The 20,196-nt window shown below is 28.8% G+C and overlaps 1 protein-coding gene across 11 annotated transcripts in view; it reads left to right on the top strand.

Annotated features, from left to right (window-relative positions):
* The window catches only part of LOC122710612 (potassium voltage-gated channel protein Shaker), a 185,277-nt gene that overhangs the window by 144,655 nt on the left and 20,426 nt on the right, over window positions 1-20,196 (top strand). For 9 of the 11 annotated variants that reach the window (XR_006345959.1, XR_006345960.1, XM_043928566.1 and 6 more), the window contains exons 2-4: window positions 4,940-5,063; window positions 16,833-17,098; window positions 18,436-19,079. Coding sequence is in view for 8 of the 11 variants with exons in the window: in XM_043928566.1 (XP_043784501.1) it covers window positions 4,940-5,063; window positions 16,833-17,098; window positions 18,436-19,079 (1,034 nt within the window). In the remaining 3 variants the exon portion in view is untranslated. Of the gene's footprint in view, window positions 1-3,339; window positions 3,601-4,939; window positions 5,064-16,832; window positions 17,099-18,435; window positions 19,080-20,196 lie in introns of those variants that run through there. The other 2 variants (XM_043928568.1, XR_006345961.1) reach the window with 2 other exon arrangements.

The following is a 20,196-nucleotide window of genomic DNA, read 5'->3' as shown; positions in this document are numbered from 1 at the left end:
TATATATCTACATATATTGGCAATGCTGTATACATACGTATTTTTCAGAACAAAAATTAACTTATTTACCGACCGATTTGGATTGTAAAACGAGTGAAGGTATCGCGTATGGTGCATAATAATCGTTGAAATCCTTAACCCTTTTCCATCTTCTTATCGCTTATGCAAATTTTGTAACGCGAAGATGGTGTCCAACGGGGAGAGAAACGTGGTGGGAATCGACCCAAGACCATCGCGACACCGCGAAGTGGAGCATGGAGATGCTCTTTGATCTTGCTTACACTTTTCGTTTTTTTTCTCACTCTTTTTTCCCCCTTCTTGGCACTTTGCTCGCGGAACACACCCCCGCACCGTCCTCTCGACGATTCTCTCGTAGTTCTTACCAGGCCAGAGATCCAGCAAAAGCTCCACTGATTCTTTTCTCAAACCGTGTTCGGTTTTCTCGACGACTTTGCGATACATCTCTTTTATTTTAACCTTAATAAGGAATAAAAAAAAAAAAAAAAAAAAAAAAAAAGGGAAAATACATTTTTATATTGTTTCCGGAATCAGATTATTCGAATAAGTCGAAGTTGAAAAATAATCATTAAAACGACGTTATCTGGCTTGTATGTTATTTGAAACAATGGTTGGTTTGTTTGAACGGGTAAATAATTGTTCGTTTTCATTTTTTATCTGATCAAATAAAAGCTCGGATACTCTCCAATTCTATTATGTAAAAATGATTAACTGCATTTGAAATGCATATTGAAAATAATACATGTAATGCATGTAAATTGGGGACATGTATTATTGGAAGATAAAAACTGTTAAACAGATTGATTGAAATTACGTCGAATTCTTTTGAAAGAGAACTGCGGTTAAATTGTAAAATATTTTCGTAGTTAATTAATTAATTCAGTTCAATATTTATGTCAAATTATTTTATTCGAGTCAAGTATATACTTGAAATAATTCATTATTTCAGAATTTCTATTAGAAACTAAATGATCTATCTACACAGGCTAATTCTTCATATATATATATCTTTGTTTGAAGGAATGAATTTGGCAATGTAAATGTTCGTTTTCGTGTTCTCGTCGACATTTTTAATCCGCTGATGACAGAAATACGACATTTGAATGGGAATGGATGAGATGAATGAAAAAATAAGAGACAATTTGGGAAAATAGGAACGAGATATTTATTATTATTATTATTTACTATTTAAAATCGTTACATTATGTTTGATATCATAATGTAATATCTTTTCAGATTTAAAAAGTAAATGGATAAAAAAATATTGATTTTTATGAAAATATTTCAAAGATCATTTCAAAGAATTATTTTTTTCTAATATTTTTATCAATTGCATTTAATACATTATAATCAAACATTTGTTTTAACAATTACAATTTTTTTTTCGACATATACAGTTTTGAAGTTATTTAAAAAATACTGAGAATCATAGGATTATTTAGAAGAAAAAATTATTTAATAATACATTTGTTCTTGACACGCGTATTCATTTTCAACCATATCACAATTTCACAAGTAATTGAGTAATTTGTGTTTTATTGTTGGTTTTTATTTTTTTTCTTATAAAAATTTCCATGATAACGTATCGTATTTTACTCGTCATTTATTTTTTTAAGAATTTTAAAAACAACGCAGTTGATGATATCTGCCTGGTATGATCTTTTGAACTATATTCTGTTTTTAAAAGTAAAGAAAAAGTCATGCATAAACAATATTTTCAAATAAATAAATTAAAAGATGCTAAGTAATATAGTAATATAAAAATGCAAATTATTCAATTGACTATGAAATTTTATCTATAAAATCGATATAACTGAAAATTGATACAGATGTCAGAAATAAATGTATCAGTATTATAAAAAATAATTTTTGTAATTAAATATCGACTTTCTCACGCTATTTTTTTTTTATAAAAGCGTAATTTTAATTAAAAGAAATTTAATAATATTGTTTTCGAATAAGTCGAAGTTGAAAAATAATCATTAAAACGACGTTATCTGTATGTTATTTGAAACAATGGTTGGTTTGTTTGATAAATAATTGTTCATTTTCATTTTTTATCTGATCAAATAAAAGCTTGGATATTCTCCAATTCTATTATGTAAAAATGATTAACTGCATTTGAAATACGTATTGAAAATAATACATGTAATGCATATAAATTAGGGACACGTATTGAAAGATAAAAATTGTTAAACAGATTGATTGAAATTACGTCGAATTCTTTTGAAAGAGAACTGCGATTAAACTGTAAAATGTTCTCGTAATTAATTAATTAATTCAGTTCAATGTTATTTATGTCAAATTATTTTATTCGAGTCAAATATACTTACTTGAAATAATTCATTATTTCAGAATTTCTATTAGAAACTAAATAATATCTATCTATACAGGATAATTCTTAAATATATATCTTTGTTTGAAGGAATGAATTTGCATATTAAAATAAATAAGAATGGACAAAAATGTAATAAAATGTTGAAAAAGTAAGTATACAAGAGGACAATATTTCTTTTTTGTTATTTATGATTTCTAATCACGAACAAATGTTGCTTTCCATAGTAATATTCGAGATGTTAATTTTTTTTCAAAAATTATTTGATATCATATTGTTTAATAAATAATTGCAAATATTTATGTTGCGTACATTGGAAATTGATGAGAGAAAAATAAATTATAAATGCAAATTAAATAATAAAAAATATTTGAGATTACGTATCATATGATAAATAAAATCTAATTTTATAAAGAATATTATAATATTTTTTTCTCAGATTTATTTTATAAATTTATCGATTATAAAATTATTAATAAATTAAAAATTTCCTTTAATCTCGTCCATATTTATTCATTCAAAATTATTTTTACGCAATAAAATATCATATATATTAATTTTTCTTAATAAATTTTTTAAATTTTTTAAATAAAAATAATTTCAAATAATCGTTCAAATTTGACAAATTTATTTATTAAATTCGAATTTTAACTTTATAATTATTACTATAAAGAGCAATGTGTTTATATTTAATAATCGAAATTTCAAGAAAACAACCCATAAATTAACAATTCTCCGCATATTATTTATCCGATAATAAAAAAAATATCATTTTTTTAAAGAATTGAAATTTCGAAATTTCGATCGTGTCCTTCAAGGATCAAGACCTCCTTTTGATCTTAAATATCGTAAGAAAATGCAATTCGTGAGAAGATTTAAGCGAGGGAGAGGGCTCGAAACTTTGGCCCTTAACTTTCTCGCTATATAACGAGAGAGGAAGGGGGGGGGAGGGGACGACACGAGGAAAACTTTCCCTCGAAACTATTCGAGGAATTCGGAGCGCCGTGTGGACGAATGAAAAACAACGATGCACGAGACACGCTTGTTATTGGCCACGAGCCTGATAAACTTTGTTATTTCAATTGCTCATGGGCGGATATTAATTAAGAGTCGCTTAAGCTGCCTGGCGCGTTGCCTGCTATCACACGACAATCGGCCCTCTAACTTTCGATCAAAATGGATCCGCACCTTTCTTCAAACGCGTGAGTCACGAGACGCGAGCCTTCACCGTCTCAAGGAAAGATGGCGTACGTATCACGTTAAACACTAGAATCTATCGTCAATCAACCATGGATTTTTTCACCATTTATTTCGATATTTTTGAGATCGTTAAGAGATACTCAAGTATTCGATTCTAATAAGGCCAAAATAAAGTTGCAGAAAGTTGGTATGCAAAAAAAAAAAAAAATATCGATCGAAACTTGTTTATTGTCGTAGTCACGGGTAATTCGATTTGTAAGTTTGCATTGGATGAAGCGAGATGAAGAGTAGAGTGTAGGACAGAGATAGAGACGCTCTCGCTTCATCCAACGCGACGTAAAATAAATAAGTCTCGATAGATGTTTTATGTTAGTTTTGGCTTTTAAGAATTGATCTTTTAAAAGTGTCTCATAAATGTATTAACATTCTGCATACGAAACATTTGCTACGACAAATTTCTAATCTATCTCTTTCTACTTAAAAATACTATTTATTATACTTTATCTTAGATTACATAATTATGAGAAGGGAGGATGATAACTGATCATTCGACTATATTATAAACAAAGCATTTCGAAAGGCTATAATTTAAAAATATCCAAATTCATCGTATATCTATTATTTTCATCCCTTCGTTTATTCAATTATTCACATATAAAATATTCAGATATTTTACTTCACGAATCGTAACAATTTCAATACCGTCGACGATCTTTCTTTCTTTCTTTCTTTTTTTTTTTTTATCTTCCCTTCCCAGGGAAAGGGAAAAAGGAAAAGAAAATTCCCCACGTGTCTCACCCCCGAAACCGTGTCTCTCAATCCCCAATCGAATGCGACCATTCGAGTTCCAATCGCACGTGCATCCTCTCTCTCTGCTGATCGATCAATTTCTCTCGGCGATCTCGAATCACGTAGCAGACCGATTTTCCACTACAGTGTATCGCTAATTAACGAACGGTCCGCCCGAAGTTAGCGGTCTCCCTGTCTCTCTGTGTATATATGTATGTATGTACGTATGTATGTATGCATATGTGTACACTCCAAGTTGATTCATAGCGATCGAGTAGCTTGGCTCGGCGTTAATTCTTGATCGATCTGTCACTTGGCCGATCTATCAAGCTATCGCGGCCTATTAGGCTGTCGACCTAGTGGCTTACCAGTCTAGTAGCTCATTAAGAGAATAGCTCGGTATAGGGGCTGTTAGTCCAGAGGTAGCGCAACCTAGTTTTCGTTTTTTTGTACATCTTATATATATATGTGTGTGTGTACCGAGCAGCGTGTTTCGTGTATGTATATATATATATATGTGTGTGTGTGTATATATTATTATCGCCACATACCCGATCCAGGGAGAGTTTAACAAACCGAGAACCGTTTCTTTTCCAGATCGCTGCCGAAACTCAGCAGCCAGGACGAGGATGGGCCGAACCCACATACCCAATACACAGGCGTCACGCAGTTCGAGCCCATACCGCACGATCATGATTTTTGCGAAAGGGTCGTCATTAACGTGAGTATATATCTTTTTTTTTTTTTTTTTTTTTAAAAGTAGAAAGAAGAGAGAAAAGTTTTTCTCTCGAGGGTATTATTATTAAGCGTGTTCATTTAGATCGATGGGAATCGAAGCGTGATTGGAAATATAATTGTGTTGAGAGTAAAAAATTTTTGGACAGTCCGTTTCAAGTTAATGTCTAATCTAATATAATGAAGAGAGAATTTATTCTGTCGAGAGTGTTTCTTACAAATGGAAATTATTTTTGTTAGTAGAAGTTTATCTTTCGAAAATTATTTTCGCATCTAATTTAACTTGATCTTAAACAATGTCATTATATTTCAGAGTAAAATTCTCGGGAGTTAGTTTTTCGATGAGAGTAAAATTTAAGAATAAAAGTCATCGTTGAAAAGTTATTATTCAATGTATCCATTTTTAAGAAATGCTTTCGAGGATTTTATCGTTAAACATATTTTAGGTTAGGTTAGACATCGAGTTAACAATGACTGTCTAATGGTACTTTTTTATATTCTCTGGAGAGCAGCTCTACATTCAGATGCATTCATGCTCTAATGACATTTTTAAAATCAGCATTTCGAAGTAAAATTCTTACGAATTATTTTTCTATAATGAATACTGTATTATAAGAATAAAAGTTACTGTTTAAGAGTTACTCTCAATGTATCCTCTTATGAGAAATGTCTTCAAGACATTTATTGACTTTTCATTGTTATATTTTAGGTTAGGTTATTTTAAAAGTGCAAATATATGTATTTCAATAATAAAACTCTCGACACTTATTTTTCATTCAATAGACGTTGAAAACGATGTGTGAAAAGTAATCAAAAAAAAATATTCTCGAAGACAAAATCAACAAAATCTTATGAGATCGTCGATCACTACATTATTCTAATACGATTTCCTAATTAATAAAAAATTATCTATTTCTTATTCCTTCCGCAAATCACATTCAAATATAATCTCGAGAATGAAGATAGCTAGTCGAAAAACGATTACGCGATATTTCAATCTCGCAACGATTTGATCTCGAGTAATTATATATTGAAAACACCTTCGAAACGACGAAGGAATGTATCGGTTGCCGTGCACAAGCCGCGGTACAGTAGCGCTGCCGCAGTGGGGCGATCGAATTAATATAAATTTCGTGGCGCTTTTACCGCGAGTGTGTTTGAATCGTGGAATCATAGAGGGCGTGGCGGACGCGTTTTACGTCTCTTTCATTCACCGCTCCATCAGGCGGCGAGATAATTGGGGTCGAAATTCAACACGGGTCGAGCACGAGGCTGGAAACTCGGAAAAATGTTCCCACCCGTATTTGATTGCAATTGTCCGGAATAACGAAGCATACTTGTCGTGCTCGCCCCATGTTCGACGTGTCGAAGAAAAGGAATAAAACTGGTGAATTGAAGAGAGGGGGGAGGGAAAAGAGAATCGATGGATAATAAACGATTCGAAATGATGGTAAATCGTTTCTCGATTTTAAATCGTAAACAATTACTGTGATACGCACCAACAGTCAAAAATTTTGAAATCATTTCTTTAATCGTGGCTAATATGTCCTTTCTTGAAATTTTGTTGTCGAGGAAAAATAGAGATATCGGTGTCGATAATAATTTTCACTCGCATTGATTTCAATTCTTTTTTGTAAAAATTTTTTTACGATTATGAAATTTTAATTTTCAATTTTTTTGGAGTAAATTAAATTATCGATGAATTTTTGAAAGATTTAGTTTTCAAACTTTTGGACAGTAATCTAAACATATTACTTCCAATACTGATATAATTTTGATAAATAAGAAAAATGTTTTGATATAAGATAATTGATTAAGATATATTATAAGCGTTAGAAAATAGAATGATTTTGATTTTGATAATTAGTATAAACTGCTAAAAAAAAGTGAATGTTTGTTATAGAAATATTTTTATTTAAGATGAAGAATTATTTGTGATAGTAATTTTTTATTAAAATTTACGTTAAAAATTATTTTTACATCATTATTAAATGAAATAGTTTTGTATTTGTATTGTATTTCTCTCTCTTTATAATTTTATCATTTTTCTTTATGTTATTATTGTTTTTTACTAATTTTACCATTCACTTTAATATATAATCATATCTTTAAGAGAAATTTTTTGATGATTTATCCAAAATGCATTTCTTGCAATTTTGCAATTTTATAATTCTCAAAACTCAAATTCAAAATTCAAGGTTTTACAAATTTTGTAATCAAAGTGTAATTCTCTAATTACTCCAAAATTCCTTTCTTACAAATTTTGCAATTTTACATTTCATACGGATTAAAAATTAAAAATTTATCATAAAACCTACAATTTTTTAAAATTCTTAAAATTCAAATTCAAAGTAAATTTCTTATAAATTTTATAACTTTTTACTTCTCGCAAAGTTTCACGATTCATTAAAATTCAAAATGCATTTCTTACAAATTTTGCATTTACCATTTTTTGCAAATTCGAAACATTTATTCCGTCCCTCTATATTCCACAAATATTTGAATATTTTCGGGAGTACATACACATATATATATACATACACAATATACATGTATATTAGTTTTCGCGCGATCGTTATCCAGAACGGGCCGCATTCAGATCGATCTCCACGCGTTTTTCAGTTTCGAATGCAAACGACTGGCGCTGCCGCCGTTCGCGCATCACGCCGGTTATACTTATTTTCTTTTCGACGAGGCAAGATTATCTCAAGACACGAAGTGACCTACAGACCGTATTTTGGCGCCTGTCCAAGTTCGTCTTGGAATCAGGGGCAATATAGTACCAAGGTCGTATTGTGTGAACGGAATTATCTGTCCTCGTGGATGACACGACTGCATTGCGCCAATTACAGTAACCGTTCGATCGCCCCTTGAAAAATTTCCGATCCGTTTCTTGTCGGATCGATCGTTTCGTCCACCTCCTCCTCTTCTTGTCCCAAGTATCACGGTGTATCATGAAAATGTTTTAGGATCGAAAGTTGATTGCAATTGAGAATCTTGCAGAGAGAAGTGTATATTTTGATAGAATTTTTTGATAGTTTTGTATTATATTTAATATAATATAAAAGAGAAAAATTGTAGGGTGTAATAGGGATATTTATAGGAAAGTAGAGATTTACTACAGATTTTAGTAGTTTTGTGTTTAATAAGAAATAACAGATTCTAATCTTTAATAAAATTGATTGTTTTTGATTAGAGAATTGTAGAATGGTAAATCGATTAATTGTGTTTTATTTTTTCATTGTTTCTTCTTGAAGCCAAAAAATAGTTTGAAATTTGAAATAAGTATATTCTTAATGTTGAAACGAATCAATAATTTTTTTTAATCTCCATGAAACTGATAAAAATGAATTTTGCAATGTTTTTGTTGCAAGAAAATTGGATTCGTGATTGAAAGCTTATTATAATTGTCCTCTTTCTTTCGCATGTTACACAAATATAGCGAGTCAGAAAAAGCTTCGAATCTTACAAGAAAATTCACTTAACTCTGAAATTCGAATCTCAAGGAAAATTTGTATATGCAGATCATAATGGATTCTGAGATAATTTTTCTCAATGGAAATTCTCCTTATGAATAGTTTTCTATTCATTTTTATTTTCTGAATCATTCGTTATATGTTGATTGAATCATTTCTGAAAATATAGTGTAAAATGCTTTTATAAATATAATACGTGAATTGTACAAAATTAGTTGATATAATCACCATTATAAATAGATACAATTACAGATTACGTAAGTAAAATTTAAAAATTGTATAATGATTATTTCGTCACGAAATACAATAATTAGTGTTCAAATCAATATACACTTTTATGTATGCTTTCAGATTTATTTTTAACGTTATTATTATGTAATTTTCTTAACATTTATAGTTTTAATTATATTCTAAAAAAGTTATATAACAGACATATTATATTCAAACAATCTCTGTGAAAAGTATTGAAATATTTGTAGGAATTATTGTATATTTCGGATAAAATTCAAAATCAGGATTGTTCGTTATTGAAATAAATTTTTATTCAAATATAATTTCTATTTTATTCTTTATATTAAATAATTATTACATTTTACATTATTATATTTTTAATAATATTAAATAGTAGAAATTTGAGAAATTAATTATTCTAATATTTTTTTTATTTTATTACAAAGATATTTTTTACAAAAATATTTTTTGTGCAATGGAATTTCTATACATAAAAATTATTTTTCTATATACATTCATTTTTAGACTCTTCAATTTTAAATAAAATCTATATTTCTCAAATATGGAAAATTATATTCTATTCTCTATCTTATCATTCGAAATAATAAACAATTTAACAAACGAATCGTTTTAAAAATAATTCCTCGAATAAACATTATCTCACTTTATTTGAAATAATTATTTATTCTTTTCATTTTAATAAATAAAGTGTACGAATCCACTCCACTTATTCGAAGAAACGAACTTCATAAAGGGTAAAAGCAAAAGGGGAGAGGCGATCGAAAGACGATTTCCGTGAGAAATCATGGCCATTCGCGGACGTTCGATAACGAGACTAAATATCGATCGGCGACACAGTGCATACGCGTGTATCCGCGCCGTCGCGAGTACAATCCAATTTCTGTTCTCGACGGGTCGCTCGTCATCGCGATGCGACCGTCCTCTCAATCGAATCGCGCGCTATAATGTTCGAAAAGGCTAATTGCCTGTCCCAAATAATAGATTTTTATAGTCGGCATCCGGTATCCGACGATCAATGTTTTTGCTCTTCAATTCATTATCTTGGAATCCGTGCAAATGAAATTCGTACAATTCTTCTATCGATAATAAAAAAACGTTTAAATGTTGAAATTCGATCGATACGAAATATTTTTAACGAATGAGAAAAAAATAAAGAATTCAATGGTTCAATAATTTTTCGTATCAGTATGAGCTAGAATTAGAAAAAATTTGAAATATGTTAAAATAAATAACATTAAAATAAATAATATTGTCGTCTTCGAAAAATTTTTTTAATAATCTTTGTAAAATTTCATTTTTCTAAAAGTATCGTTGGAAACAAATCGTATTTAATATTTTAACAATACTTTATAATTTATAAATTTTTTTTATATACATTATATATAGAGAGAAAAATATCCTAGTATCGAAGTTGCCATCTCTGCTATTCTAGCGCGGTTATAACACGCTGTTTGCATTTGACCTGTGTGTAGGAAATATTTGCCAATTTCAATTGCCTATCTACATCGAGTTATGGGCAACAGAATATAGATTGTGATTAAATCCACGATAACCTCGCGTAAAATGTATCTTTATTTTTCTTAAAACTAATTCTATACGCTAGCTCGTTATCTACTATTTAAATTAAATATATTCTGCAATATTATAGTACATTACTTATTTGTTAAAAGTTTACAACTAAATCTATATTATTATATAGAAATAATTTAATTTCTGTACAAAGTATTTTTAACCATCATTTTAGATAGAAGATAGAAAATGGTTGAAGAATTAAAACGAATCGATAAACGAAAAAATCGATCAATCTTGCCTCCTTATAAGAGGAATTAAATATACTTCATAGCATAAATAATGCTAATGAGAGAGAAAGTTGGCACTTAAGGCCGTCTAGCGACAATGGTCGGTACTACACAGATAAGCGCACAGACTGATCGCAATGGCTTTTATGAAATACTTTCGTCATAATTTCAACCGTCTAGTGATAGTAGTGAATATTAATGGACCATTACGTTACAATATTTAACATTATTTCCTACATCATTTCTGAAATACTCGAGGTATTAATTCTGGTCATTTAATTCTTCGAGGGATAATGGATTAAAAAATATTTCATCTTTTTAATATTTTGATATATATGATAATTATTCAATATATTTTAAAAATTGAAATAATTAAAAATTCACAAATTGCATAATGAAATTGTTAATATTTAATTAATTTATTTTTTTATTTTGATCATTTTGTATTTTATATGTTCTAAATAATTTTATTTTTATGATCTATTTTCTTAAAATAAAATTTTTATAATACTAGAAACTCTAAAAATTTGATATAAATTATAAAAGAATAGTTTATAATTAAATTAATTCGATGTTATTGGTCCATTTTGGGAAAAGATATAGTATATTTAACAATAGGGAAAATAATACAAACGGTGAAAAGTAAACAAAAACTAAAAGAAAAATAAATATTCTAATAAATGTATTAAAATCATTATATTTTTCAAATAATAACCACACATATCTTGATAGAAAATTGAAATATTTTCATAAGCATATAATAAATTTTTTCAAGCATATATTGTCATTTTATATTATATATTGTCATTTCAACGTATAAATTATAAAATTAATTAAATAAATATTTTGTATTTTACATTTATACTTTTATAATGTATACTTTATTATTTATATTATATATAAATAAATTTTAATACGAGATAAATTTATTAACAAAAATTTTTGTTATTTCTTACTTTTTAAATTTAATGTTGATACCATTATTTGAAACATTGTTTTCTTGTATTTCAATAAAATATTCGTTTCAAAAATTTTCTATATTTCTTTATTCTATATTCTTATTTTTATATTTTAAACTTTTTTTCGTATATTTTTGAAATACTATTTACCTTATTAAATTATATATTATTTCAAAAAAAATTTATTTATAAAATCCTGTAGTATTTGAAAAAATAAAAATATTGATTTCTATTTATTTATTTGAAAAATTTATTTCCTCAGTTCTGCAATAGAGTGACGTTAAAAATAATATTTTTTTGGCGATACGAAATATTTTGTATCATCAATGTAAACTGAAATATTGATAGCTTTTAGTGATATTTTCTTTTATAATATATAATTAATTCTATAACAATATATTTTACTATATTTTACATATAATAATAATAACATATTATTATGATTTATTATCATAACAAGATAATCTTTTTTTATTTATATACAATACTTAAAACTTTTTTCTTTTTTTATTATTTTTATAAATTTAAAATATTTAAATGTTAAATTTTTAAATTTTTTTTTTTAGGATAAATACACGTAAATGTGACGCAATTTTCATAAATTATGTATTTTGATGATCGATTGAATCCAAAGCAATTAATAACAAAAATATACAATTACATAAATAATTAAACAACTAGAATGAAATGAAATATAGAAATAAAATTCTTTTCTGCCCATTCATGATTTTTAATAATGAAAGAAATAATAAGCTGTTATAATTTGAATTTGATTCAGATTGAAAATAAATTTTTCGAGATGCAGCAAACCAATTAAAAATTACTATTTTTATCGATTTTGTAAATTTGTCTTCAACGATTTATAATAATTTAATTTTTGTTTCCAAGAAACAAATTTTGTCTCTTTTTACATAAATAATTTTACACGAAGAAAAGATTAAAGAAAATTTTTAATTAGAAAAAAATTTAAATTAAAAAGTTGACAAATATTTTTAAATATATGTATATTTATATTTAGAAAAACCGAAAAATTCCAAAGTTTAAAATTTTTACAGAATCTCAAAAATTGATTTCATTTCATCTTTTTCGCACGAGAAACATATTTGAAACAACTTTTTATTAAAAAAATAATCGTACAATTATTTTCACTTCATCCCAGTGCTGTCAGCGTCCTTTTCTTGTTTATATCAATTTGCCAATCCATTGTGCACCGCATTCCAACATCAAAACTCGATTTATTTAAACGAAACGTTACGCACACTTTTGATATCACGACACACATTTATCCTCTATAACATTAACATTATAACATTATCTTCTATGACATTAATTCTTGAGCGGCCAAAGGTGTCCCCCTGCAATGCTTCCACTCTTTTGACCATCATTATCGATGAAACAGCTTTTGCCGCGACAGTTATAACCGATACTCCTTCTTTTTCTTCTTAATCGTTCTAATGGCGGGACGCAATTACCCCAGTTTCGTTTATTAGTTTTCCGCTTCGTCGACTAGGATCGAAAAAAGAAAATCGTTCTTTTTCAGCCAAAATAGATCATCCGCGCCCGCGTTTCTTCATAATTGGCGTTAAATTTCGACACAGTGGTTAATTATAATCGCAAACGTTCGTCCCTATGAATCTCTTTGGAGAAGATTTTTAACTCCATTAATAATATTAAGATCTCACTGCTCCAGTAATATTTCTCTATAATTCATGATTATTCTAGAATTGGCGGTTCATTGTTAGAGATTAATAGGGACATGAATCTTTTACAATTACGCCATAAGTCAATTTTACATTTATAGAATATGTACAGTATTCGTTATAACTTGAACTCTGAGTATGAATATCTAGACTCGATGTATGTTCAAGTAGAATTCTTATTTATTATCTATTGAGTTTTGAAATCACGTAAAAAAAAAAAAAAAGAAATTCGATATTGTAATTTGCATTTATATAATTATATAATTATGATTCTATAAGTTGCAGTTTATATTTAACAGGAAAATGATTGATCTTGGAATCATCGTAAATCCAATATTTCAACATGTCCAATTCGAAACTTTTTTTCTTGTCATTTATAATTAATGAATATTTATGCATTTGTGCAAAATTTGAACGTACAAAAATATAACATTTAGAGAATAAAGAAAATCTAAATTAAAATTCTTTCTCATTTCTTTATTTACTATCTGTAAAAATTTGATTTTGCAAAAAAATTCGCAATCTAATTAATCTAAAAAACATTTTAATTCATACATGTCATTTCATTCATCTCATCTTTCTCGTCATCGATCAAAAAAAGTTAAACGAAAGATGAAAATAAAAATTTCATTGTAAATGACATCCTAGTGAAGACACTATCATGCGTGAGTATTTAAATCATAAAAATTCTATAAGTGTTCAGCTACTTAGATTCGAATTGAATAAGTATCCAACCACTCAAAATTCGACTGCTTAGTAGATCCAAGCGATGATCCCTGTAACAGAACACCGCAAGCAATTCATAATTTCTATTCACTCAATTTCCCAATTTCTTAGACTCATATACTCGCTCATTGAGCGAAATAAATTCTAGAGCAGTGCGAACCAATTCTATATTCGAGACGGGATCGATTTCCAATTGATATTTCGTTAAACTTTAATAAAGAAGTCTCGCAGTGCAAAGGTATATTTATAGCGACTGAAAGAGCGTGCGGCTCGCGTGGGAGTCTATCTTCGAAGAATGTTACGAGAGCGAATAGATACGTTCGGTCAGTGAACCTCCTCCTGGAATAGTTTGCCTTGAGATGAGTGGTTGTTTAAAATCGTACAATCTGGAATCTGCCTTCGATACGAAAGTGAAATACAATCCTCTACAGGGTGTTAATACTGTTCGATTCTGGAGATCAAAGAAACAGATACAAAAGTTGGCATGCAAAAATTAATGGTTGGAAATGTTAGATTAAACTAGAAGATTATTTATTTCAACTGACTTTTTGTATTTGTTTTTCTCTCTTTTTTTTTTTTTTTTTTTGACTTTTAGAATTTGTACTTTAAAGATGTGACGTAAGTAACATCTTGTATGTTACGAGTCCAATCAAATTTATATATATATAGATTTTCAGTTATAGAGGTGAATTTTCTAAGTTTCCTTGATTTTGGCAACGTAAATGTTCGTTTTCGTGTTTTGTCGACATTTTTAGTTCGATGATATGACAGTTGAGTGGGAATGGACGAGATGAATGAAAAAATAAGAGACAATTTGAGAAAATAGGAACGAGATATTTATTATTATTATTATTTGCAACTTAAGATTACATTATGTTTGGTTACATTATGTTTGGTGTCATGTCATAATATAATATCTTTTTAGATTTAAATGGATAAAAAAATATCGATTTTTATAAAAATATTTCAAAGATCATTTCAAAGAATTATTTTTCTCTAATATTTTTATCATTTGCATCTAATACATTATGATCAAACATTTGTTTTAATCATAAAATATTTTTTTCGACATATATCGACAGTTTTGAAGTTATTTCAAAAATACTGAGAATCATGGGATTATTTAATTTAGAAGAAAAAATTATTTAATTTTTATTTCTTTTATTTAATAATACATTTGTTCTTGACACGCGTATTCATTTTTAGCCATACCACAATTTCACAGTTAAGTGAGTAATTTGTATTTTAGTGTTGGTTTTTAGTTTTGTCTTATGAAAATTGTCATGATAACGTATTGTATTTTACTCGTCATTTATTTTTTTAAGAATTTTAAAAACAACGCAGTTGATGATAACCATCATATCTGCCTGGTGATGATCTTTTGAGCTATATTCTGCTTTTAAAAGTAAAGAAAAAAATCATGCATAAACAATATTTTCAAATAAATGAAACAGAAGATGCTAAGTAATATAATAATATAAAAATACAAATTATTCAATTGACTATGAAATTTTATCTATAAAATCGATATAACTGAAAATTGATACAGATGTCAGAAATAAATGTATCAGTATTATAAAAAACAATCTTTGTAATTAAATATCCATTTTCTCACGCTATTTTTTTATAAAAGAGTAATTTTAATTAAAATAAATTTAGTAATGTTGTCTTTTTAAAAAAGAAAAATTCAATAGTAAAAGAAAAATCACAAATTAATAGATATATTAAATCACGCGATCATTTCTCTGTTGAATGAGAATAGAATAATTGTAAAGCACTTATATTCAAAATTATTTTAATTCGAATTCAATTTCTTCTCTCTTTACATAAATCTGTACAATCAAATTAATAAGAATTCCACTTAATAAGTATTCGAATATTTATATTTGATTCTTGAAACGAAGTTCAAATTATGAATAAATGAATGCAAAGTTGATTTATGTAATTATAAAATATTCAACTGGAAAATATCTTTCCTGATATATCACAAAGTTCAACATGCGAATAATATCAATAGTAATAGACAATATAAAATATCGTAAACAATATTATAATAATATAAGTAATAGTAAATTACAATTACAGTACTTTTCTTTTTACTAATGTATATAGAAAATTTCCTTAATTAGAATGAAATTATAATTTAAAAAAAAAAATATAAAATTTCATGTTTGATTTTATTTTTAATTAAAAAAATCTTACGAATCTCACGTAAAAAGTACCAAAAATTTTGTGAAAAGAAAAAATAAAAATAAAAAAAAAACATTGTGTATTTTACTTGCTATTCTTTTTTACATTCAATAGAAAATATAAATAAATTTAAAAGTCTGATTAAATCTAAAGTAAGAATCAATACCTTCTAGATAACTGTAACTCTTTGGTATTCTAAATTTTTGCAATAGAATTTAATAGCTCTCGAAAAATGTCAAAAATTTGATACTTATCGAATCTTTTGCAACAAGAATCAATATCTGTCAAATAACTGCAAAACTTCCGTATCTACCTTTTATAACACACAATCAATAACCTCTTCAATAACTGCAACTCTTCAGTGCCGAATCTTTTACAGCAAGAATCAATACCTTTTAGATAAATTTTCAAAACCTCGATACTTAATCTTTTAACTTATAAAATATTATTCAGAACTTGCAAAGAACTCAAGTAGACAATAACCATACAGTAAGAGTTCCTACTCGAATCTTTCGAATGCAAATTCGAATTACTCGTATTACTCGATATAGATTTTCGAATACACGAGTATTCGAGTATCTCGAATTCTCGAATATTACACCGAAAGTAATGGTAACCGTGTCAATAATCTTCGATTCTCGTGATCTCGACAGGTGAGCGGGCTACGGTTTGAGACGCAGCTGCGTACGCTGAATCAATTTCCGGACACGCTCCTTGGCGATCCGCATAGGCGTATCCGATACTTCGATCCGCTTCGCAACGAGTACTTCTTCGATCGGAATCGGCCCTCCTTCGACGCGATACTTTACTATTACCAGAGCGGTGGCAGGCTCCGTCGCCCGGTCAACGTTCCTCTCGATGTCTTCTCCGAGGAGATCAAGTTCTACGAGCTGGGCGAGCTGGCCACCAACAAATTCAGGTACGAATCGAGTCGATTTATTTATTCATATTATACGGGGGGAGATGGAAAATATTTTAAGTCGATCCGACCGAATCTATCCGGAAAATATTTTGGACGAGAATCATTTATTTATATGTTTACTTATTGACGAGAATATTTTAAGATGAAAAATAAAGAAGATATAAACGATGTACAGGGTGACTTGTTTATATCAATCTACTCGAATCTCTGGAAAATATTTTCCAGAGGAAGATTATTTATTTATTTATTGACGAATAGGTAGAGAACATTTTAACGTAAAGAATAAAGAAAAGAATATAAGAAATGTACTGGATGACTTATTTAAATTGGTTTATTCGAATATCTCTGAAGAATGTTTTAAATAAAATTTGAACGATTTATAAATAACGTTTAAGAAATATAGAACTTAAAAAAGAAAAATTTCAATTTTAAAATATCATATTTAAAATATGTAGTTTACTTTGAATATTTCTTTTTGCATTTGCGCAATTTTTTACGTTTAAATTTTCTATAAATATGTTTAAATATGTTTAAATATCCGCAAAAAAATGAAAGCCAAGAAACACAAAGCGATTAAAACTTTCCTGTTTACGTTCTTTTTCTTTTTTTTCTTTTAAAATTATGTAAAAATTTTGTCTCTATAAATATAAAAACGTATTGCACGAGAAAGTTTAAAAATCGTCGGAAAATCCGAGCGATTTCTAAACGAAATTCAGCTGGCTCGTTTGTTCAGAGACATTCAATCTCTCGTTTCTGGAAAGATACAATGATCTCGTTTCATTCGACTTTCGTTACCACGGAAATAAAAGGAAGGGGAGGAGGTTGGAAATTTGTTCCCTCTTCCAGTCCATTTCTTCTTCTTTGGAAAAGACAAACTGTGCAGAAAATAGTAACGTAAACAGGGTGGTAACGATATACCAAAATTTAAGAAACGATTCAAATAAAAAATCAAGACTAAAAAAAAAACGAATCTCATTAAATTTCTTTTATTCTCGATTCGAAGAATTATTCCTTCTAAATTAATCTCTCTCTTCGACCTAAACCCCCCTTAAACTTTTCCAAAAAAAAAAAAAAAAAGAAAAGAAAGAGTATTACATCGATTAACATCCTCTTTCTTCCAAGAGGAAGGTATATTTCCTCTGGAAATATTTACGAGGAACAAGATTTTATTCCTTTTAAACGAAACACCCTGTATACACTCTAAACAAAACAAGGTTCTCCGGGTGCGGATAACGCGCCATTTACCAATTACGGTTAGAACGGTGAGGAGCGGCGGCGTTAGAGGGTTGGAAAAATGAGGGAGCGAAGGACGATAACGCTGATTAAATCGGCAGGGAGGACGAGGGGTTCATCAAGGAGGAGGAGAAGCCGCTGCCGTCGCACGAGTTGCAGAGGAAGGTCTGGCTGCTGTTCGAGTACCCGGAGAGCTCGCAAGGCGCCCGGGTAGTGGCCATAATATCCGTGATCGTGATCCTCCTCTCGATCGTGATATTCTGCCTGGAGACCCTGCCCGAGTTCAAACACTACAAGGTCTTCAACACTACCACGAACGGCACGAAGATCGAGGAGGACGAAGTGCCGGATATCACGGACCCGTTCTTCCTAATAGAGACTATTTGTATCATCTGGTTCACGTTCGAGTTATCGGTGCGCTTCCTCGCCTGTCCAAATAAACTGAACTTCTTCCGTGACGTAATGAACTTCATCGACATCATCGCGATCATTCCTTACTTCATCACCCTCGGCACAGTGATGGCCGAGGAGGAGGAGACGCTTGACCTACCAAAGGCGCCGGTAAGCCCGCAGGACAAGAGCACGAACCAGGCGATGTCCCTGGCGATACTCAGGGTCATCAGGCTCGTAAGGGTGTTCCGGATATTCAAGCTGTCCAGGCATAGTAAAGGCCTTCAGATCCTCGGCCGTACCCTCAAGGCCTCCATGAGGGAGCTCGGCTTACTCATCTTTTTCCTATTCATCGGTGAGTTCAAAATTCTCGTTCTAATTCTTTCCTTTTCTTTCTTTCTTTCTTTCTTTTATTATTTATGTAATTGTATAATTTTAATAAAATTTTTACAATATCGTAGTGCAGACTCTTGTGCTTCTTCTATTTTTCGTCGTTGATAAACGAGATTTCAATCAATTTTGGTGAATTTTTCTTATGTTATTCGCTCGTGTGAATAAATATAATTTTTTGATCTTCGATTCAAAATTTCGTTGTTAACTTAAATTCTGAAATTTATCGAAGAGATTACTTTAAATTTTCAACATTTGTTAAAGAGGTTAGATTAAGTTTGATTTAGATTTTGTTTGTATTACTTCATAAAAGTAAATAAAAATAATGTATTTTCTACATTCGGTTCATTCATTATTCAAAATTTTGTTTTATCTGAGATTCCTTTAATTTGAAGTTTGTTTTTGTTTTTACGTTTTGTAGATGGATTTTTATTTATGCCAAATTATTTGTATTATTTTTAATTATACTAAATTATACTAATGCCTTTCTTTGAAATAATTATGCAAAGGATAGTTCATTCTGATTATTTTTTTCACTCATTAAGCATTTTCAGTCTTTGAGCTTCTTTGCTAACAAATTTATTAAAAAAATATATGTATCACATATACATTTATTTATTTATTTTATTATTTATTTTATTTTAATCACATAAACATTTTGCTTTGTATTAAAAAAATTTTGTTGAGGATAATTTTATTTATTTATAAAAATAAAAATCAAATGTATAAAATTATTCTCCATTTCAATAAATTATTACTTGATAAACATTTTTATTTTAACAATAAAATAATTTTTTTGAAAAATCAATTAAACTAACGCAAACTTAATCTGTCTTCGACAGTAACATCTTTGATAAATTTTAACTGAATTTAGAATAAAAAAATATTACATTTTTATTTATTTTTATGAAAAAATACAAAGTAACAGTTTCTCGAGCAATCAAAATCTCGTTTAAAAAAAAGTTTGCAGCGATATTGTCGAAATTCAACGAAAAAAGTTCACCAAACTAAATACCAAATCTCTCTTTCCACCCGTCTCTTCATCCCCTTTATTTTTCCTTCGTTTATTAAAATTCCACGCA

This window comes from Apis laboriosa, unplaced genomic scaffold (genome assembly GCF_014066325.1).
Source record: "Apis laboriosa isolate Shangri-la unplaced genomic scaffold, ASM1406632v1 scaffold14_cov150, whole genome shotgun sequence".
Lineage (NCBI taxonomy): Eukaryota > Metazoa > Arthropoda > Insecta > Hymenoptera > Apidae > Apis > Apis laboriosa.
This window is presented reverse-complemented; position numbering and strand designations above follow the sequence as displayed.